The sequence below is a fragment of the Ictalurus punctatus genome, chromosome 14 (genome assembly GCF_001660625.3).
Source record: "Ictalurus punctatus breed USDA103 chromosome 14, Coco_2.0, whole genome shotgun sequence".
Classification (NCBI taxonomy): Eukaryota; Metazoa; Chordata; class Actinopteri; order Siluriformes; family Ictaluridae; genus Ictalurus; species Ictalurus punctatus.
Window position 1 is genome coordinate 2,330,311 of NC_030429.2, and position 17,538 is coordinate 2,347,848.

At 44.6% G+C, this 17,538-nt stretch overlaps 3 protein-coding genes across 5 annotated transcripts; 2 read left to right on the forward strand and 1 right to left on the reverse strand.

Moving 5' to 3' along the window:
* Positions 1 to 1,274: 1,274 nt before the first annotated feature.
* Positions 1,275 to 3,978, forward strand: echdc3 (enoyl CoA hydratase domain containing 3). 2 transcript variants are annotated; one of them, XM_017485466.3, is made up of 6 exons: positions 1,275 to 1,376; positions 1,558 to 1,676; positions 1,951 to 2,072; positions 2,169 to 2,266; positions 2,736 to 2,936; positions 3,016 to 3,978. In XM_017485466.3, exons 2-6 carry the CDS (start codon positions 1,564 to 1,566, stop codon positions 3,346 to 3,348), a joined length of 867 nt encoding a protein of 288 aa, XP_017340955.1. In that variant the 5' UTR covers positions 1,275 to 1,376; positions 1,558 to 1,563; the 3' UTR covers positions 3,349 to 3,978. The 2 variants fall into 2 exon arrangements, with proteins under 2 accessions (XP_017340955.1, XP_017340957.1); XM_017485468.3 differs by lacking the exons at positions 1,275 to 1,376; positions 1,558 to 1,676 and adding an exon at positions 1,400 to 1,557.
* Positions 3,580 to 16,588, reverse strand: fbxo7 (F-box protein 7). 2 transcript variants are annotated; one of them, XM_053685759.1, is made up of 11 exons: positions 16,410 to 16,588; positions 7,581 to 7,648; positions 7,141 to 7,266; positions 6,764 to 6,989; positions 6,205 to 6,465; positions 5,816 to 5,960; positions 5,638 to 5,721; positions 5,354 to 5,449; positions 4,786 to 4,962; positions 4,414 to 4,460; positions 3,580 to 4,321 (listed from the first exon to the last, which is right to left on the reverse strand). In XM_053685759.1, the coding sequence occupies exons 3-11, from the start codon at positions 7,260 to 7,262 to the stop codon at positions 4,007 to 4,009; spliced, it is 1,473 nt and encodes a 490-aa protein (XP_053541734.1). In that variant the 5' UTR covers positions 7,263 to 7,266; positions 7,581 to 7,648; positions 16,410 to 16,588; the 3' UTR covers positions 3,580 to 4,006. The 2 variants fall into 2 exon arrangements, with proteins under 2 accessions (XP_053541734.1, XP_017340953.1); XM_017485464.3 differs by lacking the exon at positions 7,581 to 7,648.
* rtcb (RNA 2',3'-cyclic phosphate and 5'-OH ligase) lies at positions 8,253 to 14,047 on the forward strand. The gene is made up of 12 exons (XM_017485461.3): positions 8,253 to 8,461; positions 10,382 to 10,460; positions 10,548 to 10,615; positions 10,826 to 10,925; positions 11,085 to 11,241; positions 11,372 to 11,528; positions 11,630 to 11,789; positions 12,395 to 12,570; positions 12,656 to 12,844; positions 13,085 to 13,195; positions 13,326 to 13,445; positions 13,585 to 14,047. Exons 1-12 carry the CDS (start codon positions 8,369 to 8,371, stop codon positions 13,690 to 13,692), a joined length of 1,518 nt encoding a protein of 505 aa, XP_017340950.1. The 5' UTR covers positions 8,253 to 8,368; the 3' UTR covers positions 13,693 to 14,047.
* Positions 16,589 to 17,538: the final 950 nt, after the last annotated feature.

Sequence of the window (17,538 nt, forward strand, 5' to 3'; positions counted from 1 at the left end):
CATCTGTTATATGAAATAGCTTATTCACAAGGCAAGATTAGAACTGAATTCATAAAAATTACCCCGTTCAAAAGTTATCATACCCTTGAGTCTTAATACTGTGTCGTTACCTGGATGATCCACGACTGTTTGTCCTGAGCAGTTAAACTGCCCACTGTTCTTCAGAAAAATCCTCCAGGTCCTGCACATTATTTACTTTCCCAGCATATCCTACATATTTGAGCCCTTTCCAACAGTAACTATATGATGTCGAGATCCATCTTTTCATACTAAGGACGATTGAGGGACTCGTACACGAGTATTACAAAAGGTGCAAACGTCCACTGATGCTCAAGAAGGTAACACGATACATTAAGAGCCAGGGGGGTGTAAACTTCTGAACAGGATAATCACTGTAAATTATTTTGTTTAAAGATCTTTCTATTATTATTATTATTTATTTAGTACTGCCCTTCAGACGATAAATAAGAGTCTCCCAGAAGACAAAATACTAACAATTTACACCAATCATCCTGTTCAAAAGTTTACACCCCCCTGGCTCTTAATGTGTTACCTTTTTGAGCATCAGTGAACGTTTGCACCTTTTGTAATAACTTATGTAATGGACTCATGAAGAACTCTCACAACACAAAAACACAGTCGTGGATCATCCAGGTGACGACACAGTACTAAGAATCAAGGGTATGTAAACTTTTGAACGGGGTATTTTTTAAAAATAAATTCTGCTATTACCTTGTCTTGTGGACTGTATGTAAACATCTGTTATGTGAAATAGTTTATTCAGGACGGGACTAAATAAACAACAACATGGGATTTTTAGGATCAATCTTATTTTGTTAACAGTATTAATGATTTAGCAGATTCTGCAAGGGGTGTGCAAACTTTTGGGAACAACTGTACATAGTATCCCATATCCCCCAATCCAAATCTCACCATCTATTTACTAAGCCTAATTGTGTTATCCTTATTCAATCAAAAAATTTTGGGAGAGTTTGTTTATTTTTAAGATAGCTTGTTTACAATATTAAACCTCTGTTCATATTCGTTTTTGACTTATACATGCAAACATGCACATAGTTTTGCATTGTTTATGATTCAGAAAGGTATAAAAAACAAACAAACAAACAAACAAAAAAAACGGTCTGTTTAGTTATCATTATTCGTTACACCCCTCGTTTGAACGGCTCTTCAACTCGTAAATCCTGAAATGTTCAGCAGAAATATCCCATAAAAATGAAACTGGAAAAAAACAACTCGTAATTCCTACTCGGAGTTTCCCAGAAAGCGGCCATGTTGGTTTGACGTCACTCCGTAAACAGGGAACTGGTAGCTGAGGAGACTGACCCGAGTTTACGAGTTGAAAGTTCAAGTTGAAGGTCTCTCTCTCTCTCTCTCTCTCTCTCTCTCTCTCTCTCTCTCTCTCTGTGTGTGTGTTTTAACTGGTTGTAGACGGGGATTTTTACAGCTTCCCCTTGAACGCTGCATTACTGACGCTGCCAAGTTGACTTTTATTATGAACTGATGGCTTAAACAGCTAATTTCACCGTCGTGTCTCAGGTAAACATGTCTCAGGTGGTCTTCAGCAGGTTCTCCAGCTTCTGTCGTTTGTCGGCGCGGAGGTTCTGCACCCAGGCGACTTCTCCGTTAACCATTCGTGAGCAAGAGGACGGGATAAGGTTCAAAATGCAGCTGTTCAGTACCATTTACACAACAACAACAACAAAAACAAACAACACTTACCTTAGAAAAAGTTTCTATTTATTTATTTTAGAAAATTAAGATACAGATAGTTGAATTTTCTTTAATATAAAGCGGATAAACGTGTCATTAAAGTGAAACTGCTTAATATCTCCAAGCATAAACATGATGAATAGATCTTTATGCAGTTGTTGAGGGGGATTTGGCTCCAGGTGTCATCTTTAAAATGTAAGATTATGTTGTGATTTTTAGGAGGATCATTTTGAACAACCCCAAGAAGAGGAATGCTTTGTCTCTCGCCATGTTAACCTCTTTGCAAGAGAACATCCTGTCTGGTATAGATGACAAGGACCTGAGAGTCATCATCATAGCAGGCAGGTCTCATCTTGTATAGTTAAGACTGCAGTCATTAACGTGGGAAAAAAAAATCCAGTAACTTTTTTTTTTCTTGAACGTCTTTTGCTGACTAGCTCAAGGTCCAGTGTTCTCCTCGGGTCACGACCTTAAGGAGCTGACCTCGGTTCAGGGCAGAGATTATCACACCAGAGTGTTCAGGGTTTGCTCAGAGGTGAGGCCATAGTCACCAAACATTTACTAAAAATGGCACCGTCCTTCATCATCTTTTGTTTTCAGCTACATTTTTGTTTTTGTTTTCAGCTACCCACAATGCAACATTTGTAAACACACAGCCATTTTGATTTTATAGAAGAACTAATGGAGTGGTCCGGTCATGCAAATTGGCCTTCTTCATATTATTACACAGCGTTTGTGTAGTCGGTGGTCACCAAACCTGTTCCTGGAGATCTACCTACCTGGTGGCCATCTGACCATCTAATCACTGCCTTAAGAAGATCTCGATCGTGAAACGTGCAGGAAGGTAGATCTCAAGGAAGAGGGTTGGTGACCAGTGGTGCAGGGAATCAAAATGAAACAGCAGAGGACAGGCGTTTTTGTGACGTCACGTGAAAATAAAGGGTATGTAGTAACGGTACAGATGTTCATTTCATTTGAGTCATCTTTGCACATTATTGTTGAAGGTCATGACCCTGATTCAGGACCTCCCGGTTCCCGTGATCGCGATGGTGAACGGTATTGCCACAGCGGCAGGATGCCAGTTAGTTGCCAGTTGCGATATTGCCGTGGCGACGGACAAGTCAAGCTTCGCGACTCCCGGCGTGAACGTCGGCCTGTTCTGCTCTACTCCAGGAGTGGCCATTGGAAGAGCTGTTCCTAGAAAGGTGAATCTCCACACGTGAGAATTTTAAACCTTTTGTTTTTTTCCATCGAGCGTCCTGAACCCTGTCGTCTTTCCGCCAGGTTGCGATGGAGATGTTGTTCACAGGCCGCCCAATCACGGCGCAGGAGGCTTTGCTACACGGACTGGTGAGTAAGGTGGTGCGCGAGGAGTGTTTGGAGGAAGAAACGCTGGCCATCGCACGCCGAATCTGCGATTCTAGCCGCCCCGTGGTGGCTCTCGGAAAAGCGGCCTTTCAGAGGCAGATGGCGCAAGCACGAGATGCTGCGTACGCCACCGCCACAGCTGTCATGGTGGACAATCTGGCGCTCCGTGATGGGCAGGAGGGAATCCAGGCTTTTCTGGAGAAACGCCGGCCTCTGTGGACCAACAGCACCGAGAAAGCACATGACTGACCAGTAACAAACCACACGGGTGGCTCTAAAACAAACAACAACAACAAGAAAGCACCTTTGGATGTAATTAGATTGGAGACCAAGATGGAAAAGTGTGTATTCATAAACAAAGTGCCAGTTTCTGTATTGTGTGATGGCAGGTTTGGGATAACAGAGTGAGGTCATGTTAGGATCTTAACTGTAATAAAAACAGGCAAAAAAAAAACAAAACACTTACCCACTCACAAACTATTTGTTGTGCTCAAATCATTTATTTATTTAAATTAAACAACTGAAAAAAGGAACATTTCTTTAGAAATGATTATTTGCTTGAAAGGTAGGTGTGGGAAAAAAACTGACAAGGCATTTTCGGTCATGTTTATTTTAATTTTATCCAATAACCCCCACACCGTCAAATTAGATTTAGTTTCTTAATCACATAAATTTAAAAAAAACAGAGAAATTGTATCCGAGAGCGGAGTCATCCGTCTTGTCTTCACTTCTCTCTGCTAACTTATTGTCCAAATACATGTAGTTTATTCTGGAATGCCGGACAGGGAGATGATGAAACGTGCCCGTCTCCGGAGCGTGTATACAAATCGGAGTTAAGCGCCGGTGTGAGTTTGCGGGATTTTGAGACGGCGAGTGTGGGCGGCGTAGAACTATCTGGAAAGTGGATTCAGATGAAGCCTCTCCTGGTGTCTGGCGCTCGGCTCCCGCCTAGCCTCAGCAAGCGGCGGCTGAAGGGAAGCCCGATACGTGGTTCGTGACCTGGAAACGGGCCGATGGGGTCGTAGCGTGGGCGTGGCAGGATGCCCTGTGGAATGGGGGGCCTCTGATCGTGCTCTCCTCCGATGATGCCGGGCGGGAACAGAGGCGGTAGAGGAGGGATGTGTAATGGATTAGGAGGATAAATTGGGGGAACTGGAAAGAAGTAACACCTCGATCTGTATCTTCCCAGCTCCTTCTTTTGCTTAAATCGCTTTCTGTACATCTGTGAATTTTAAGTAACAGAGAAGCGTCAGTGAAGTTCTAACTTGTTTTTAAAATCATTTTTTAACAATTGTGCATTTTCAATTCCCGCACCTTTTTCCAGTCTGTATCTCTGTGCTCAGTGTCGGCTTGACTGTACACTGCACAAAGAGGAGAAAAAAACTGACGGTCCACAGAGCTCAAATATATATAATATATAATAATATATGAGAGAGTGCTCTAGTACAGTTGTCTGTTAGGTGTCATCAGTATAGTGTTCAAAATGCTAAACAATAACCTACACCTGTACGCTTAGACATTTGTGTGGTAGTGTGCACACTATATCTATTTTTGCTCTGTGTGACTGTATACACTAATATATATATATATATATATATATATATATATATATATATATATATATATATATATATATATTTAACTCGTTATCAACTCTATAGGACTGCCTGCGTGATGCGCTGATACCTCTGAAGTCACGGTGCAGGAGGTGTTTCCAGAGTGAGGCATCCTGGGTAGCGGAGTGCAGATGTCTACATACTTCGGACAGCGTTAGGAGAGAGTGCACGTCCAGCAGCCGCATTATCCTTAACAGCAGCTCTGGGGGCAGCGCAGCCAGACCAAACAGTGCAGGAAGACCCAGTGCTGCAGAGAGAGGGAGACACACACACACCATTTCATGTATATTACCGAACTGGAGGCCAGTGCTCATGAGGAATGGACTAAGATTCCTCAGGAACACTGCCAGAAGCTCTGCATCTCATTTGCAGCAGGTCATAACAGTAAAAAGGTGCTCTACTAAGTACTAAAGATGCTTGCCATGAAGGGGTTGAATCATTCTGAGACTGGAGAAATCATTCTAAGTTGAATTTGTTGAAACCACTTGAACCCTGTTGGATTTGTTCACTGAAAACTGTCAATTTTGAAAGTAAACCTGATTTGCAATGTGGGTCGAATCATTTTGATTGCTCGTGTATGTGGCTATAAATCTACCGTAACTAGTGCGCACAGGGGCGGCGCAGATTGAAGGACGTACCTTCTCTAGCTGCTGCAATGAGTGGGTAAGCCAACTGGTCCTTAAAAACACGAGACAGTTTCGGCAAGTCTCTGTAGGCCACTCCGGCGTTTCCACCTACGAAGTCAAACAGACAAATAACTATACATAACGCAGACAATAAGTACAAAAAAAAACTTTATTACAGTGTAAAAACATTTCATTATATGCCTGAGCTGAACAACTGTTCCGTGGTGTAGCGCGGTTACACACGACGACACACAGATATTTTCATTTCATTTATATTTCAGTGTCGCTTTCTGCACCTGCCCGCTCCTTAGTCACGTACGCGTCCGGTTTCAGTACCAGCTTCCGTGAACTCTCTACCACGCTGCTCGTCTTCAGAGTGGCTGCGAGAAAACAAAACAAAACAGCAACGGTGACAACACAATCGGAAGCAGCCGTGAAGAACATTCTTATTGGCGTCGGCAACAACGTGCGTACCGTTCACGACAAGTGTTTGGCCCATCGGCACAGCAGCCACCTGAGCCAGGCTGTTCTCACAGAGCGGGTGAGAGTACTGCAGCCTGTAAAGGCCCCCCGCCACACGCCAGCCGCTGGGCATCTCCCCGGCTCTGACGTCACAACCCTGCGGCACATCACACCATCAAACCACACCATCAAACCACACCATCAAACCACACCGTCTTGTTAATCGATCTGATTCTTTACAAAAAACATGGGCATGTCATAAATACTCAACCAATCATCAAGCTTTCTTTGTTTGACGTGTAAAAGTGATGTATAATACTGAATATTTAATATTGTCGGTTTATTATTGTCGGTTTAATATTGTCGACATACTGTCGGTTGCATTGCGTGTGACCTCTGACCTGTGGCAGGAAGCCGGTCTCCAGCAGTAAGACGTGTACCGCTAACAGCAGGCAGTCGGAGGCGCTGTTGCAGCGCGCCGCCTGGTACAGCATTTCGAGAGAGTGAGGGACCTTCCCATCCTCAGCTTCGCAGCACAGCATGGGCTCAGGGATGAAGAGGCCCACCGGCTCGTCTTCATCCTCACCTCTCTCCATATCCGTCTCGTCCGTCTCAGGAGCACATGCACTCTCTCCGCTCTGGTGGCTGCTGCTGGCGCCTGACTGAAGGAAACAATCGCCAGCAAAACTCACAGGATGCTATAATATTCTCATATTATTATTATTATTATTATTATTATGTGGAACGAGTCACAGTCTGAAACGTAATACACCAAACAAACCAAAAGTAAGTGAAAAGAACTGGCTTCTCGGAAAGAGAAAGCTACAGATGCCAAGATGTGGTTATGGTTTCACTTTCCTGACATCTTCCCGTCATTACCTGAGTCTAATCTACAGCATCGAAAACACTTCAAACAAAAGAATGTTAAAACGTCTGTATCGTGTACATCTCGGCACTCACCTCGTGTGTACCTAATGCGGCGGGACTCTCCGGTGTGTTCTGCTGAACAGCTGGGACGGCATGCGTCCGGCGAGAGGAAGGCGACGGCGAGGAAGCCGAGGAGTCGGTACGAGGCAGTATCACGCTGATCATGTCCCCTGACACCACGCCGCACGACGAGAGGGTCTGTCCTGTGTCCGTCAGAGGCTCTTCCCCGTTCAGAGACAGACTGAACTCTGTATCGGCGCTACATAGTGAAAGAGGAACACACACACACACACACAGAGCGGTTCTTAACACTTACAGAGTACATCAGCACAAAAAAAGCTGAATCTAACACGAGGATGTTCGACAAGCACATATAGATGTGAAAGGTGAGGTGTAAGGTGGGAACTTACCTGAGTCCGTGTGAAGGCAGCAGGTCCTCCTTGACCCGGGTGCTGAGTTGGGTCAGGGTCGGATCGGGTCCCTCCAGCTCCACCCGGCTGGTCCGCCTGTTCACTCTCACCCTCAGCTTCATGTTTCTGCACAGGGGAAGAGAGTTATCCCACCTCAGTCCACTCATATCTTACACAACGTTCACTATAAACCTTTAGCAGACTGAACAGTGTGTCAGACCTCCACATATGATCAGTATGTGACAGTCTGTTAGCTAGTTACTTCCCAAAGGTGATGATTCAGGTTGCTAGCTCACATTAGCTGACTGGTTCACCTGGTTATGTTTTTGCTGCACTAGCTTTCCAAAGTCTACACGAACTTCCTGCTTTGAACAAAATACAGCTCCGACACTCGAGTTAATCACTCTTTAAGGACGAGAATGTCAGTAATCATGACTTACCTGAAGTTTGTTTGTTTGTTTGTTTGTTTGTTGATACTGAAAGGGGCGTCCTGCAGTTTAACACAGGGCTGTGAAGACAGAAACGTTAAGATTCGTTCCAGTGGATTTGTTGTCGTTGTAAAAACACAGCTTTGAAATGCGCATGCAAATCACTTTTCCATTCGGAAAGTCTCCCCCGGTCCAGGCAGCTATACGAGTTGTTTTGATAGAAATGCTGCTTTCGGTTTACCGAAAAAGGGAAGAAGGGGAGGGGGAGGGGGAGGGGGGGGGTTTACATGGACGCCATAATGTTCGTAGTTAGCAACAAGCTAACTGTGATGAGTCATGTGTAATTTCCTTCTCAGGACAGCGACCTGTAGAGTCAGTGTTAAATATTTAACATGCATATACATGTCCCTACATGTAGACTGAGCTAACGTAAACACTCGTGTTTGTGTGTGTGTGTATGTGTGTGAGTGTTCATATACACACACAGTATAACTCATTTAAAGGGACTTTGTTTACTGTTGAGCGGCCATATTGGAATGACGTCACGCGTAGGAATTTCAAGCTGTTTTTGTTTTTTGGTTGGAAATTACAAGTTACGACGTCAGTCGATTCGAAGCCCCCAGTATACAGATATAATCCTTTGCTGCGGCTGTGTAACCGGCAGGGTGCAGTGTTGAGTTTGGTGGGATCGAGTAAAACCACCACCACACTGGAGAAGAAGAAGAGAGCGAGCGCTGTGACATACGACACAGGATTCTACTACAGCTTCCATTAATTGGTTTGAAAGGCTAGAATTAACAATGAGTCGCTCTTATAACGACGAATTGCAGTTTTTGGATAAGATCGACAAGACATGTTGGCGAATCAAGAAGGGGTTCGTCCCAAACATGAAGGTAATTCAGTGTCTATCTCTAAAAAAAAAAAAAAAAAAAAACGTGTTGTAGTGATTCTGAATCAATCCCAGATTGCTTTCTGCTCCATGTCAAACTGGGAGTCAGTCACACAGTTAGTGAAGTTGAACTAATGTTATTTACTCAACATTAAATGTTGTAAAGCCTTATGTGAAGTGCTTTATTCTTACGTCATGTAGCCACGTCATTAAACTGCTATAAAACTAGTTACATAACTGTTACACTAGCAGAGAAGAGAAGAGTTGAGTTACATGGCCTGACTCAGACTGACCTGACCTGACTCAGACTGACCTGACCTGACTCGACTCAGACTGACCTGACTCAGGCTGACCTGACCTGACTCGACTCAGACTGACCTGACCTGACTCAGACTGACCTGACCTGACTCAGACTGTCCTGACTCAGACTGTCCTGACTCAACTCAGATTGACCTGACCTGACTCGACTCAGACTGACCTGACCTGACTCAGACTGACCTGACTCAGACTGACCTGACTTGACCTGACTCAGACTGACCTGACTCGACTCAGACTGACCTGACTCAGGCTGACCTGACCTGACTCGACTCAGACTGACCTGACCTGACTCAGACTGACCTGACTCGACTCAGACTGACCTGACTCAGGCTGACCTGACCTGACTCGACTCAGACTGACCTGACCTGACTCAGACTGACCTGACTCGACTCAGACTGACCTGACCTGACTCAGACTGACCTGACTCAGACTGACCTGACCCGACCTGACTCGACTCACACTGACCTGACCTGACACAGACTGACCTGACTCGACTCAGACTGACCTGACCTGACTCGACTCAGACTGACCTGACTCGACTCAGACTGACCTGACTCGACTCAGACTGACCTGACTAAGGCTGACCTGACCTGACTCGACTCAGACTGACCTGACCTGACTCAGACTGACCTGACTCAGACTGACCTGACTCAACTCAGATTGACCTGACCTGACTCGACTCAGACTGACCTGACCTGACTCGACTCAGACTGACCTGACCTGACTCGACTCAGACTGACCTGACCTGACTCGGACTGACCTGACTTGACCTGACTCAGACTGACCTGACTCGACTCAGACTGACCTGACTCAGGCTGACCTGACCTGACTCGACTCAGACTGACCTGACCTGACTCGACTCAGACTGACCTGACCTGACTCGACTCAGACTGACCTGACCTGACTCGGACTGACCTGACTTGACCTGACTCAGACTGACCTGACCCGACCTGACTCGACTCACACTGACCTGACCTGACACAGACTGACCTGACTCGACTCAGACTGACCTGACCTGGTGAAACTGCTAGACCATCTGTACCAGCTGCTAGAAAGCAAGCCTCATTGATTCAAAGCACCTCGAGTTGCCTCGTGCTATAAAACTAAATTTGCCTGGTCTCGCCTTTTCTCAATGCTTCTAAATCTGTCAAAGCTTATTACTATTATAACTAGTTTGTATAATTTTTAAAGAAAAAAACAAACAAATAAACATCAGATGGGCATCATCCGACGTTTCTGTATCGGAAACAATAAACAGCACATCCTTCCATCTCTACAATACTTTATGGCGAAATATTCGTTATAAATTCGTAATGTCAGCGAAAGCTAACGTGACGCCGTCTCAAGCTAGGTCAGCTGATAAATGAGGGTCAACGATGCTGAACTACAAATCCAGCTGCTAAATTATTCTTACTAGACGACACCATGAATATTACGGAAGCAGCTAGGTCGCTTGCGATGAAATAGCATCACGTAACGTCGCCGCAGATCCACGTAACACAGACGAATCATTACGTACGTACGTACGTATATGGAAGGCTGATGGATTAAAACGCTGACTCGGTGTTGTTGCTGTTTCCTCTTTATGAACTGTAACGTGCTGTAGGTGGAGGGTGTCTTCTATGTCAACGAGTCGCTGGAGAAGCTGATGTTCGAAGAGCTGCGAAACGCATGTCGTGGAGGAGGTATCATGGGTTCCTCTACAAGTCATCAGTTAAGAGCAGCCTCGGACTCGTCTGATATTTGACTCGGATGTTTTTTTGTGCCAACAGGTCTTGGCGGATTTCTGCCCGCTATGAAGCAGATCGGGAATGTGGCGGCTCTGCCGGGAATCGTGCATGTGAGCGTGTGATTTGTTGCTAGGTTTTTGCTCACGTAATGTGGTTTGCATGTTTACCGTACAAGCCAAGACTCACAGTAGAGTAGTAAAGCAAACTAGCAGTTGTTTGGGAAGGGGAAAGAGGGGGACTTCCTGTAAGTGCTCCTTGTTCTGAGACGTTAAAGATGTGCTGAGGTGCTGCGTACTTACTCAGCCTTATTTATGTCGCAGAGATCTATAGGCCTGCCTGACGTTCACTCCGGATACGGTTTTGCGATCGGGAACATGGCTGCTTTCGACATGAGCGACCCGACGGCGGTTGTCTCACCAGGTATGTAGGGAAGGCTGTATCGAACCGTATTAAGTCAGCGTGCAGTGACTGTTGATTGTTAGAGGATCCTGAAACCTTTTCCTTGAGAATTCATTTTAGGTCCCTGTGCAGGCTTGTGAATGCAAGTACTGAGCTAACAGTGAGGATGCACCTGTGCAGGTGGTGTAGGGTTTGACATTAATTGTGGTGTGCGCCTGCTGAGAACCAACCTGGATGAAGGAGACGTGCAGCCGGTGAAGGAACAGCTGGCTCAGGCTCTCTTTGACCACATCCCTGTAGGAGTCGGGTCCAAGGGAGTCATTCCCATGAATGCCAAGTAAACACCAACAGCACCACGTATACACTCTAAAACAGTCAATCCTGGCCATGGAGAGCCATTGCTTTGCACATCTAACATTTTAAGGAGAATGTTTAGGACTGATTTATGTGTGTGTGTGTGTGCGCAGAGATTTGGAGGAGGCCCTGGAGATGGGGATGGACTGGTCTCTGCGCGAGGGCTACGCCTGGGCTGAAGATAAAGAGCACTGCGAAGAGTACGGCAGGATGCTGCAGGCCGACCCGAACAAGGTTTCCTCCAAGGCCAAAAAGAGAGGACTGCCGCAGGTACGCAGGTTTCTATCCGCACAACACCGTTCATTGCGCTGGCGTAAAAATCCAGCGCTTAGATTATTGGTTAAATCCGTGACCCGGCTGTTGTGCTGCAGCTTGGGACGCTGGGAGCAGGGAATCACTACGCCGAGATCCAGGTGGTGGACGAGATCTACAATGACTACGCAGCCAAAAAGATGGGCATCGACCACAAGGGTCAGGTGTGCGTGATGATCCACAGCGGGAGTCGTGGGCTGGGACATCAGGTGGCCACAGGTAGGCGCTCTGTTCTGCTCTGCAGCAGTTTCCTTTTGAAGTTTTGTGTGGTTTTATATTGAGGTAATGTACATGCAGTTAGGGTTCTGGTGAGGTCATTCGAAGGAAACATGACCCGAAACAGACGGGTTGTTTTAGTCGCTGTGTGATTCCGAGCTCTTGTGCACACACCCCAGACATCAGATGGATCCCCAAGCATGCGACAAGGTTTTGTGCACCTAATTCCATCCTTCTGTTAAACCCTTCTGAACCACCAGAGGCAGTGAATTTCATCCTCGATACGCATGCTGAGACCTTCCAACAAAGTCACGGTGACCACATGACACATTTACTATAAGCATCATAGGACACCTCGGATGGCGTCTCGCTGTGGACTTGCATGGCAACTTTGTCCACCACATTTTCCTAAAAGTCAGCCTGGTGTGGGATCTCCACCTTGTCATGGAGTCCCTTAACACTTCTCGCCAAACTCGGATGGATTTCTCTAAAGAGAAAATTGCCTTTTTGCTAGCGATCACCTAAGCAGAAAGAGCAGCAGAACCGCGTGCTTTGGCGATGGAGGGATGCCGTGTGGTGAGCTTATTTCGTATTTGTGTTTCGTGTAGATGCTTTGGTAGCCATGGAGAAGGCGATGAAGCGTGACAACATCGTGGTAAACGATCGGCAACTCGCTTGTGCCTGCATCGGTTCTCCTGAAGGTCAGGACTACCTGAAGGGCATGGCGGCTGCAGGCAACTACGCCTGGGTCAACCGCTCCTCCATGACCTTCCTTACACGCCAGGTGAGCTCACACACGGTTCGCGTTTATACCAGTGAGCCCTGCTCGAGAGAGTTCACAAACAGTATCCGCTAACTGCCCCTTTTAGGCCTTCTCCAAAGTGTTTAACACCACACCTGATGATCTGGATATGCATGTGATCTATGACGTGTCCCATAACATTGCTAAAGTGGAGGAGCACATGGTGGACGGCAAGCAGAAAACCCTGCTGGTGCATCGTAAGGGCTCAACACGGGCTTTCCCCCCTCATCACCCTCTCATCGCAGTCGACTACCAGGTAAACACAACCCTGAACATGCGTGGCTGTGTTAGGAGTGCGTTCTCAAACCGCTTTTTGTTCTCGTCGGAGATTATGTAGGATCAAATCCAATAATTTGATCTTCTTAGAAGTTTGTAATTATGGAGGGGAGGGACACTGAGTGTAAGAAGTGCAGCTTGAATTACACTAATGGTAAAAATAGGGTTGAGACGGTGAGCGGGCGATGCTGGATATTCCCTTTGTATCCTTCTTCTCCAGCTGACTGGTCAGCCTGTGTTGATTGGTGGCACGATGGGCACCTGCAGCTACGTGTTGACTGGCACTGAGAAGGGCATGACTGAAACTTTTGGCACCACCTGCCATGGCGCAGTGAGTACAAGGACAAACCCGTCACCTGTAACTATTCAGAGACTGCTGGTCCGGGTTAGATCATAAACATTTAACGGTAAGCATTTTATTTTGGATGTTTCTAACAGGTTTGTATGTTGCCCTTTTGCAGGGTCGGGCACTGTCCCGAGCTAAATCCCGCAGGAATCTGGACTTTCAGGACGTTTTGGACAAACTGGCTGATATGGGCATCGCCATCAGAGTGGCTTCACCAAAACTGGTCATGGAGGAGGTGAGGAACACGATGAAGTCGAAATAGCTTTAGGGGAAGGCATCACTAGGACACTGTATCAAGACAAACAAGAAAAACAGTTGCATGTAGTTTGTGTGGTCTTGTAAATGTGACCGAAGCACGATCTTGTACTTCTCAGGCCCCAGAATCCTACAAGAATGTAACAGATGTGGTGAACACGTGCCATGACGCCGGCATCAGCAAGAAAGCCATCAAGCTTCGACCCATCGCTGTGATTAAGGGTTAAACGTGAGCGCCTCATCACCGCCAGCGAATGGTTAAGCTGAGAGATCGTGCCCACGGGCAAATAAACAGAGCGGATGATTTGGGAACACGGGCGAGAGAGTGGCTGTTGTCTTTATAGAGGCAAGACTTTGGCATGCGTGCACATGATATTGTATGCAGAGAGAAAACCTTTCACCAGATTAGGAAACGTTCATTAAGTTTATTTTTTGGGTTTTTTTTTTTTTGGCCTAACAGCTTTATTGCTATAAAAGCAAGGGGCTAAAATATATTTTGTTGATTGTGATTGAAGATGGATTTTGTGAAAAACAGGAATAAAAGCATCAGTGATTGATGAACTGTCCTGTAGCACTGCAAAACTGTGTTTGTGTATTTGTGTGTCACTGTCTCTCTGCTAACTTTGCTAACAGGCACGGTAACTTCTCTAGGTTTATGATCGAGTGCTACGTTTTGTAAAGATTTTCCCCATATTTCATGGAATTTTCACCACTCTTTAAGAAACTGCAGCTCTGGTTCTTGTATGTTTGGTTTGTTCACATTGCTATAGGACACCTTGGATGGCGTCTCGCTGTGGACTCGCATGGCACCGTTGTCCATTCTCTGCTCTCAACGCGACCCGGATTGCTCGAGTAACAGCAATTCTCTAGACAGCAGATACTGAGCCTGTACTGTTCTACTTCCCTCCATTCAAGCCCGCCGTATCGGTTTCCTTCCGTGATTAGTGGAGTTTTCCTGTGTACTAAAAGTCGTCCACTCGTATATAAAAGGAAAAACTTCAACTCGAGAGGGTTCGGCTGCTCAGCCCTGGGGAGAGCAGAAAATTTTTTCAACAGTTGAGGTGTTCTCATCTGAGGGATGAGAGTTCGTTTGTGAGGTCTTTTAAAAGGTTTTAAAGAGAAATCGGAAGTTTGCCATTTCCCAAGCCAATTACGAGTCAAATAATGACACACCCTACCTCCGATCCTATCGCTCACGCCAGAATATTTCCAAAACCGGGAGCGGGTAAAGACGGCAAAATGATCCATCTTCACGCCGTTCTATTTATTAGAAAATCTGATGGTAAATGTGCCAAATAAAGCATTTTTGTTTTGCTCTACTTCGCTGTCGGTGCCATTCAGATCTCCTCTGACAGGCTGACGGGACCTCTCCGACAGGCTCAGGCTCTGCTGTAGACTACCTGGTGAGCGACGGCCTTCTGTCACGTATATATTTAGTGAAGCAGACTATCTATCTATCTACACACACATATATAAACAAACAAACCTAGGGGACAAGGACCTGTAGGGATATCAAAAATAAGTACAGGCGCAACAAAATGGAATTCATATCTTTGGTGTAGTTCTAGATTTAGGAGCTGTAACAGTTCAGTATCTGTTTAAGTGTTTAGGTGACGGAAAAACTACCGGAAAATGTTTGTTGTTTTTTAAAAATGGAACTGAAGGGAGCTGTCAGGAACGATTTAACCCAGATAGTGTCTTGCGTCGTGTGGCTATTAAAGCATTTAGAGGGAAAAACATTCAGAGAAATGAGCGGTGAATTCTGCGGGACGTGAGCAATGCTGCGTGCTGCTGTTCTGCGTCTCTCGGGTTCTGCTGACCAAGAGGCAAGAAACCCAGTTCCACGACAGGAAGTAGTTAGAACGGAAGTTGTCCTCGTTGTACACCACGCATTAGATCGTTACGGTTCTATATCAGAGGAGTCGACTAAGCTAAGCTTCATGTTCGAGATTCTAATCGCCCCGTGAGGGTTGTATCCGCCATTTCCTGCCAGAACCACACACACTTTACCAGTTTGATTTATCCCCCTATACAACTTAATACAGACTTACGACAGCAGGATTTGAAAAGCTCACTAATTTAAAGTGAATTTAATAAAGCAATTGAATTCAACACAAACAGCACTGATTTTTTCATTTATCTATTTATTTTGCATTTTGCAAACTGCGTGCTTTTTAAAATTCAGATTGCGGTAGTCTTAATACTGAATTTCAGCACTGTGTAAATAAATAGTGTAATGCTGATCATCTTTTTTTCAAGCCTTGATATTTAATCTTGTGTTAATTCTCTCAGATTTCCATATAATGCATAAAGGATGATCAATTAATCATTATTTTGAACGTTTATTATCTGAGAAAAAAAACATGATTAGGTGATACACGAAGATGTATTATTATTATTATTATTATTATTATTAACAGGATGTCTTTGATTATTGCACTTTGCTGCTTTATTGTGGTTAATTGTAATTATTTACTCAAGTGATCCCTGCAGCACTTGAATATATTTTAGAACACAGACTGTTTCAGAAGAAAGGTTCCGTTAGGTTCTCTACTACATCCGGTTCTCAGCTGTGAGGTTCTGGAGCTTGTGAGGGGAAATTACTAATTCTTTCTTTGTAATAATTTTGTTCATGTTCATCTGAGGATAACGCCTAAGAAGGCCATGTCATGTCACTGAGATCAGCACAGAATGTTTATCTGCTTACAGAAACACAAACATGTTCTTCTGTTCAAGGTTCGTCTGCACATCTTCTAGAGACCCCTAAAACAAAGCCTGTGTGAACTGCCTCAAACCGCTTCTTATCGGTACACAGAAGTGTGTCATGCTCTGCGTTTCATATATATAGTAGTGGTTCAGCACAAGCACTTCAGAGCGCTCTCATTATTCTCTCCTGCTTTATTCTATCCTGTATTAACCATCTTTCTGTAATAAACCTTTTTACCTTCAGAGGACGAGTCTGCGAGTGTTGTCTAATTTCCACGACAGTTTGGCGTCTCCTGGCTGGGCTGTGTGAGTCCTTCAGCTTTTCTGGATAACAAGCAAACCGGAGGATGCTCTAGGAAAAGTTTCACCTTTATTGTGCAGAGCGAAAGACTGATGCAGCCTCAACACTGCCTTGTAGGAATCATCAAGAGTTTAGAATTAGAATTTTATGAAGTCATCGTGTATTGCTGTCTGTGTAGAAGGGAGTCAATGATATAGAATTAGAATTTTATGAAGTCATCCTGTATTGCTGTCTGTGTAGAAGGGAGTCAATGATATAAGAAATGTGTGTATTACATTGAGAGAAGTATTGCATGGAGCAATTTCTTATAAGAAGTTCCAGGAACTTCACCTCTGTGACGGCAGAGAGATTTGTGTTTCTCAGATCACAGCTTCAAAACTAAGATATATATATAGATATATATATATATATATCTATATATCTATATATATATACATATATAAATATATAAATATATATATACACACACATATGATTATATATATTCATGTTATATATATCTCTTAGTTTTGAAGCTGTGATCTGAGAAACACAAATCTCTCTGCCGTCACAGAGGTGAAGTTCCTGGAACTTCTTATAAGAAATTGCTCCATGCAATAAAAATGTAGCACACTGAGAAACGGATGAGGGCCCTGCCTGACATTTTTTCCCTCTTTTATGTGCCTCGCTCTGCCATTCAGCAAATGCCCGTCAGCCAAAAAACTGCACTTCACTGTTTTAGGGGTCTCGCTTTCTGTCTCTCTCTCACTCTCTCTCTGTCTCTCTCTCCTTTGTCTCCAAATTAAGTTTCAGTTGTTCTGTCTGAGGCTAAAACTACCTCTTTTCTGGGAAAGCACATTCTTTAACGCATACATCCATTCCCATAATTCACACGCACAAACATGATATTAGGATCAACATATGAACACCCTGTACATACCATAGCCTGTGTCTCAGGATGTGCTTTGCTACATGTTTCCCCCATATTTTTTATTTATACATATATATATATTTTCTTTTACGGCTTCTATAACTTTAAAAGTTTTAATCAATTTAATGTGCTACGAAAATCAAGTGAATATGCATT

Bases quoted from the DNA above. Each gene is read 5' to 3' on its own strand.
- rtcb (XM_017485461.3), top strand. From the start codon at position 8,369: ATGAGTCGCTCTTATAACGACGAATTGCAGTTTTTGGATAAGATCGAC. The intron at 11,242-11,371 runs GTAAACACCAAC...GTGTGTGCGCAG, and splicing joins GTCATTCCCATGAATGCCAA to AGATTTGGAGGAGGCCCTGG. The intron at 13,446-13,584 runs GTGAGGAACACG...TGTACTTCTCAG, and splicing joins CAAAACTGGTCATGGAGGAG to GCCCCAGAATCCTACAAGAA.
- fbxo7 (XM_017485464.3), bottom strand. From the start codon at position 7,262: ATGAAGCTGAGGGTGAGAGTGAACAGGCGGACCAGCCGGGTGGAGCTG. The intron at 5,722-5,815 runs GTACGCACGTTG...GTTTTCTCGCAG, and splicing joins CCAAACACTTGTCGTGAACG to CCACTCTGAAGACGAGCAGC. The intron at 5,450-5,637 runs GTGCAGAAAGCG...TTGACTTCGTAG, and splicing joins CGTGACTAAGGAGCGGGCAG to GTGGAAACGCCGGAGTGGCC.
- echdc3 (XM_017485466.3), top strand. From the start codon at position 1,564: ATGTCTCAGGTGGTCTTCAGCAGGTTCTCCAGCTTCTGTCGTTTGTCG. The intron at 1,677-1,950 runs GTTCAAAATGCA...TGTGATTTTTAG, and splicing joins GAGCAAGAGGACGGGATAAG to GAGGATCATTTTGAACAACC. The intron at 2,267-2,735 runs GTGAGGCCATAG...TTATTGTTGAAG, and splicing joins TGTTCAGGGTTTGCTCAGAG to GTCATGACCCTGATTCAGGA.